General features: G+C 42.1%; 1 protein-coding gene across 1 annotated transcript in view; it reads right to left on the bottom strand.

Moving 5' to 3' along the window:
- The window catches only part of LOC136830599 (Krueppel-like factor 2), a 4,663-nt gene extending 11 nt beyond the window's left edge, over nt 1-4,652 (bottom strand). The window contains exons 1-2 of the mRNA XM_067090145.1: nt 4,414-4,652; nt 1-2,666 (exon numbers count right to left, since the gene is read on the bottom strand). The exon at nt 1-2,666 is cut by the window's left edge and continues 11 nt beyond it. Coding sequence (XP_066946246.1) covers nt 1,422-2,666; nt 4,414-4,476 — 1,308 coding nt within the window. The 5' untranslated portion in view covers nt 4,477-4,652 and the 3' untranslated portion in view covers nt 1-1,421. The remainder of the gene's footprint in view (nt 2,667-4,413) is intronic.
- Between the last annotated feature and the right edge of the window lie 2,848 nt (nt 4,653-7,500).

Below are 7,500 nucleotides of genomic sequence, written 5' to 3'. Positions count from 1 at the left end.
TGGCTTGATAAAACATCAGGTTTCAATAACAGGCGACATTATTAAGAATATTTTATTGTGGAACGGTATAAAAAGGCTGGTACAAAAAATAGCTATGTACAGGCTCTATATACAAGTTAAAACAACAGAAAAATAATAAAAAAAGAGAAAAAAAACATATGGGCTATCAATGCCCCATTTATGACTAGAAAGCATAATATAAAACCGCTATGTTTGAGGAAGCTTTAAAAAAACATAGAAAAATAACCATTAAATCACTGGTATAATATTAGTATTTGACTTTGTGTTATGTTAACTTAAAAAACTGACAAGAAAAATTCTGCGATGTTCAAAGTGAAATATTTTCTAGGTTTGCGCAAATCTCTTAGACGTTTTATGAACCCGGATTCTCTCTCTCTCTCTCTCTCTCTCTCTCTCTCTCTCTCTCTCTCTCTCTCTCTCTCTCTCTCTCTCACAACCACATTTTCAAAAGAGAGAAAAGTCTCTTCTCTCGTTCTGTCTCTCTCTCTCTCTTTTTCTATTACATTCAAATTTTCAAGAGAGAGAGAGAGAGAGGGGGAAAGAAAATCTCCCTTTCTGTCTCTCTGTCTCTCTCTCTCTCTTCCTCTTACATCCACATTTTCAAGAAGAGAAAAGTCTCTTCTCTCGTTCTGTCTCTCTTTCTCTCTCTCTCTCTCTAACATCCACATTTTGAAGAGAGAGATAGAATCTCTGCCAGAATAGACAATTTCAACATCGCAAAATTTCTCGTTTCAAGAGGAAATGAAGAGATCATGGGTTGCTGTTGCACATCAGTCTCTTGCAATGTACACTTCATGTACACAGAGAAACCAGTTAAGGGGGAAAAAATGATTATTGCAAAAAGGGGGAAACGATGAATTTAATTTAGACAATTGTATGGAAGACCGAAAGTCAAAGATTGTACAGGAAATGGCACAGAAGATTGTCATTAGACAAAACCTAGAGTGAGTTATCTAGCAAAAAAGATAATTGAGGATTCTTCTTATGGAATACTTAACGAGATTGAACGAGATAATAACTAAGAGTACATTACAACACTCCATCCAAGTTTGTACTTAAAAAAACCAAGTTTTGTTTTGTTCTCTTCGACTGGCTGAAATTGGATTTTTTTTTTTTTTGTAAGATCGTCAGCAGAAGAGGCAAAAAATATGGCACTCAAGAAAACACGTACGTCGACAGAGGTCAGATCTCTCCGCAGTTAGCAAATGTGGCACTTTCAGTGCCTGCTCCAGAAAAAAATAAAAACTTACAGGTATTAAAGTTGACCAAAGCGATATTTCCAAACCTGCACTTTCATTCTTATAAAACAAATTGTTAAGAGAGAAGCTTCAAAAGCTGTAGTCAGTCAATGGCCTTTTTTAATTGAAAAAATCTCGCCTTCTTACGTATCTCCCAAAACCTTACAGCGACATGTGGCGCTTCATGTGAAGGCTCAGGTGGTCAGAACGCGAGAAGGACCTCTCGCACAGGCGGCACTGGAAGGGCCTGTCTCCAGTGTGCTTGCGGTAGTGGCGAGTCAGCTCGTCCGACCTGGCGAACCGCCACCCGCAACCTTTCCAGTCGCAGGTGTAAGGCTTCTCGCCCGTGTGGGTCCTCATGTGAGCCTTCAGGTGAGAGGACTTCGCGTAGGTCTTGGCGCATCCGTTGTGAGAACAAGTGTGGATGATCGCCTTGCGGCGCGTCCAGGTGCGTCGTCGACGCGTCTTGGGCTTGGCTGGAGTCTGCTGAGGAGGCGCTGCTGCTGCCGAAGGATATCCATGCGGAAGCCCCATGGGCAGGCATGGAGACACGTTAGGTGTCATGACGCCATTGTGTGGTCCCTGCACTTGTCCCGCCAGGAGGGAAGGGGACGAAGGAGGCGTCAGGAGGGAGTTTGTCGAAATCAGGGGCATTCCGGGAGGGTATGTTGGTGGGGGAGCCCCTGGGGAGGGATGCAGATCAGCAGGATAAGGAGGCGTCGAAGGGAAATAACTGTAATGGATGTTAGGGTCATTGCTGGGGTAGTACTCTGTCCAGTACGGCCCTTCTTTGAACTCCCAGGTGCCCTCGGGCACTGGGTGCTCAGGGTACTCGTTCTTGACCCTCCACTGCTGCGCTGGGTATAGGGCAGGGTAGGGCGTCGTTGTAGGGTAGGTCTCTCCTGAAGGGGGAGAGCGCGTTCGAGGTTCGACGTGGCACTGCGTAGCTGCTGATGGCACTGGCGGGGAACTGAGGTTCTGGGGCAAGGCTGGACTGAGGTGTACTGAGCTATTGCTGGAAGTTAGTTGGCCTGGGACGCAGTTGGTGATGGTAGACATAGGAGGCAGGGCAGTGGGTGCTGTAATGGGAATGGATTGGGCATTCATACCCTGCTGGGGTGGAGGAGGAAGAGGAGGAGGAGGAGGAGACTGCTGAGGATGCTGGACAGAAGACTGGGGAGGATGGACTGTTAGCTGCTGAGGATGGGGTTGGGTTGCAGCCTGTGGGTGCGCTGGCGATGTAGTGGGTTGTAGGGGGTCGATAGCTGGCGTGGGCAGCAGATCCTGAGTAGATGAGGTGGGTTGCAGGTGACTGTGGTGGGTGGCTGGCGTGAATGGAGAGGGAGTAGCCTCTGTGGTAGAGAGTTTGATGTCTCCCAGTAACACCGTCTCGATGTCTTGCCACATCTGAAGAGAAGAAGAAACGGGAAGGTGATTAAAGGAGAGAAAATGAACTGGAAAAAAAAATGGCACTCAGTTAGGGCACGAAGTAGTAAGCAGAAGTTTGATCTTTGCAAAATTTAACAATGCCCTTAAATTTATTTATTTACCACCTTTGCTACAACTCTCTCTCTCTCTCTCTCTCTCTCTCTCTCTCTCTCTCTCTCTCTCTCTCTCTCTCTCTCTCTCTCTCTCTCTCTCTGCAGCCTGATTTCCCTTTGGAGCCCTCTTGGGTTTATAGTCTGTCGACTCTGTCCATAAAGGTTTTCAGTTTAAGATTTAATGAAAGGAAAAATAATTCCTCACGTGCGTGTCATATGGTATTCAAAACCCCAAATTGGATACTTTCAAAAAAACAAATAAAACACTGATTCGTGAGAAAGAAATGGTAAAAGTTGACTCGTTCCAATATTTCACAAAATATGTAACCTGTAATATGGATCTAAAATTGCTAACTTGGATTTTTTAGAATAAGATTATATTGCCCTTGAAGATACAGCTTTCTCAAGAAACCAAAAGGTTGATTACTTCATAAAGAAATTGTCAAATCAACAATTTACAATGTTTACTGTGTACTCTAATGCCTAGTATAACAAATGATCTCAGTATCTTAAAATTTGCCCTTTTTAGAATTCAGGTAAATTTTATATTTCACCCGAAGTCGTAACTCAGAAGAAAACAAGCAAAAATCTGATACCTCTATAAAGAATTTGTAATATGCAACAATTAATGATATTAACAAAAGTACGTAGTCTGTCCTGTGGTTTCAAAAATGTCCACACTGGATTATTTTAGAATTCAGAGAAATTTTACATTTCAGCTCAGTTATGACTCAAACGATCAGTTTAAACTTTGTTTGATTCGTAACTAAATTGCTAGATAAGACAAGTTACAATATTTCCTCTAGGTCCTAACTTATCAAAATAATGATCTCCAAAATGACTGTTTTCCAAGACAGTAAGAATGAGCCTCTCACGATAAGCTGTGGTGTACACAGACTTGTAGGACTTTCATTCTTGCACAAAAAATGTATAATTTTACAAGCTACAATAGTTAGTTTAGTATGCATTTTATCATATGACATTGAAAATCTAAAAACGTCATATTTTTCACGTCTACGGTGCTTTGATATTCTTTTAGAAATGAATATTATATACTGAATCCTATTTGCGTAACATTGAATGAATTCCACACATTACCAGAATTGCTAATAAGTTTGGAAATCTTAATTGTCAAGTCTAATTTTAGTTACGGATGAAAAAGGGTTCTTTACAATTACTGCCATCAATATCGTAGTATTTCAAAATAATTTATTGGCTTTAGAATATCATTTTGACACCAAAGGAATAATTCACAATGTAAATTTGCCTCAAAGTCGAAATATAAAATCTAAAAGAAAAACCTGAGTGGTTGTCTTAACTAATAGCAAAAATAAATTAATGAATGGGTAAATAAAGAAAAACTAAATTAACTGAAGTATTGTCTAATGATATTTTACAGAAAAAATCCTGAGTGGTTAGCTTAATAACAAAAGTAAATTAATTAATGAATGGCTAAATAAATAAAAACTTTATAAACTTAAGTAATATCTAATGACACTTCAAAATCGATTAATCTTCACGGACCCATACATCACCAGGACATGAGACACAGAGGGGTCCATGTAATACAATAAGTCGACACAACGAAACGGCAATTCGGAACAAGCACTCACGTAATTATCATCCAGGTAATCAGCCATGATCGCGGAAGAGACGACACCTTGTTGCACAAACATCAGAAATGAATAAAAAATCAAGTTTTTTTCTGTCTATCTCTGTCTTGCACTAATTGCAAAGACGCGTAACGAAGTTAGGCACTGCCACTGTCTCTTTCGTGGGGACTACCACTACTACTGGTACTCATGAGCTTTACACACACACATCAATAAGACTCCCCAACTCCTCCGACGGCTTAACTCGACTGATTCTCACCTGATCCTTCGCACCTGTTCTTATTTTCGGACGTGTGGCACGGGCGGTAGCGGAACAATTCGAGTTTTCCGCAGCGATTCGACGCGTTTCGTCTCGATGGGGACGGAAGGCGTTTTCCAGCATCTGCGAGAAAGAATTCTCTCGTCTTTCAGTTGCGTTTCTACGGTCTGTTTGAAAGCTCTTACTCTGATGCGTCGATTTTAGGTATATTTCGCAAATAAAATGAGATTTTGAGAACCCTTTTTGGCCGATCTATACAGGAAAAATCACCCAAAACACTCAGATTAGCTTTGTATTATCCGTACATTTCACTCACTGGAATATTCGAATGCTGACATCATAGCCCACCAATCGGTGGGCGAGATGCCTACCTGTAGACCAATCAGCGAGGGCAGAGGAGGGAACCCAACTCCGCCTGAGCCAATCAGGTGTCAGGCCTGGGGGCACGTGCCAGCGTACAGTGCCCAGCTTGTTTAACATGAACATTAATATATCACCTTCTTCTAAATCGCAAAGCGTTTCTTTTGTCCGTAATAGTTTGGATATTCGGTCCTAAAGACGTATGCCATTGCGGTTTCGAAAGTGTCTTCCAGCTGAATGCTTTTTGGAAATGTAATTGAAAAACTTGGCGGCGGACGGCAAGAATCCACATTGCCATACCGTAGTATCTTTTGGGGTGGCATTTTGATGCCTTATAAGGAAGAAAATCGGACTTGCACGCAAGAAGGCCGTCATCCAAACGCGCTACCTGTCGCATCTAGGCCCCTCTTGACTCATAACCCATCCAAAGATGTCTGGAAGATCTGCTGAGGTCAATTAATGCGATCCCAAATGGTGGGCTCATCCCAGCCCTGAGGGGCAACTCATATACGTAAGAGCTGCAGTAGTTGTAATGCTATTAAAAGCCCCAAAAAACCGATACTTAAGAAAGAGAGAGAGAGGAGTTCTCGATTCGAAGAAGACCCCCGCCCCCCTCCACCCCCCTCAGTCACCATTGTGGATGATCAGGAGGGCTTCTCAAATATGCGGTTGCAGGAGATATATGGAAGAAGCTTCCAGACTCACTGGATTTCAAGTGGAGAACTTTGATCTGATCAGTGACAGTCGCCGCGTCTTAACGGATCTCTGGAAGCTGGAATCTTGGCTGGAATTCCCCGAGACACAGAGATTACGATGGTGGGAATATTCTTTGCATGAGAAACATTACAGAGAAAAAGTACAGGTTTGTAATACACAGGATGTATGTGTGATACTCCTAGCCAAGATATCTATTGGGGCATCAGCTCAGCAGAATGCGTTTAATGGTCTTAGAAGAAGCTTAAAACTATGAGTGTTTAGAGAGAGAGAGAGAGAGAGAGAGAGAGAGAGAGAGAGAGAGAGAGAGAGAGAGAGAGAGAGAGAGAGAAATCCTAGATGTGAATACACCTAAATACTTTGTAAATATCTGTGTAAGCAAAAATGAAAATATGTTGGGGGGGCAACAATGCGTCAGTTGGATAAAGTCACATCCTTCAGATGTACAGGTTGCAGGTTCAAATCCTGCTACGGGCGCGCCACAAATGCTTCATTTGGTTCTTTACTTGGATCTCAGGCTTTGTAGTGATAAGCGTATTCAAAATATGTGAAGAATTCTAGAAGTTAAGAGGTCATGTGATAAAATTTCACATGTTTCTGATAAAAAGCGACCAGTAGATTCTGTAGTGCGGTGAACTGTAGGCATTACTTAAGGTTCTTTGCAGAGTCCCTTCCGTAGGGCCCTAGCTGTAACCCCTTTCGTTTCTTTTACTGTGCCTCCTTTCATATTTTCTTTCTTCCATCTTACTCTCCACCCTCTCCTAGCAATTGATTCATAGTGCAACTGCTGTGAGGTTTTCCTCCTGTTACACCTTTCAGACCTTTTACGGTCAATTTCCGTTTCAGCGCTGATTTACCTCGTAGGTCCCAGTGATTTGGCCTTTGGCCTAAATTCTATATTCAATTCAATTCTGCCTGACAGAAGAAAGTATTTTATAGGCCTCTCATTATCTCTAACACAAGAAGAAGCTGAAGGAGTTTACATTGTGTAGATTTTGCCTTCATTTTGTTTATTCCTGGTCTGTTTCACTAATCTGGTTAATGTAAAGAGTTTGCTAATGGCTTTCTAAATTGAAGGTTTCTAACTGAGAACTAGCTGATGAATATTAAAATATCTTATAAATACTCACAGAAGAATGATTAACTTGTAGCGAGAGAGAGAGAGAGAGAGAGAGAGAGAGAGAGAGAGAGAGAGAGAGAGAGAGAGAGAGAGAGAGAGAGAGAGAAAATCATGTAAAATAGATACTGAAAGCGCGTTAAGCACTATATAAGGTAGGCCAAGCTCAACTCATGTCTAGCAAGAGAGAGAGAGAGAGAGAGAGAGAGAGAGAGAGAGAGAGAGAGAGAGAGAGAGAGAGAGAGAGAGAGAAAGTTAGGCACTAGAGCGTGTTAAGCAATGTCTTTCAATATCGAATGAGGCCGAGCACAATTCATATCTAGCTGACTAGTCATGAGAGAGAGAGAGAGAGAGAGAGAGAGAGAGAGAGAGAGAGAGAGAGAGATAAAAATCAAGTAAGTAGACACTATGCACGCGTTAAGCAATATCTAAAACAGGCCAAGCGCAACTCACGTCTAGCTAGCTCGTCATCACAGAGAGAGAGAGAGAGAGAGAAATGCGCAGATACAACTGAGATATCAGAATTACAGGCAGAGCACCTTCGGGAAGGTGAGGGAAATAAGTAAGACATTGCAACGGAGGCCGAATATTGCACGACCAAAGCATTGCAGGTGGGCCAAGCGGCAGTAATGTTGTT

This window comes from Macrobrachium rosenbergii, chromosome 47, assembly GCF_040412425.1.
Source record: "Macrobrachium rosenbergii isolate ZJJX-2024 chromosome 47, ASM4041242v1, whole genome shotgun sequence".
Classification (NCBI taxonomy): Eukaryota; Metazoa; Arthropoda; class Malacostraca; order Decapoda; family Palaemonidae; genus Macrobrachium; species Macrobrachium rosenbergii.
This window is presented reverse-complemented; position numbering and strand designations above follow the sequence as displayed.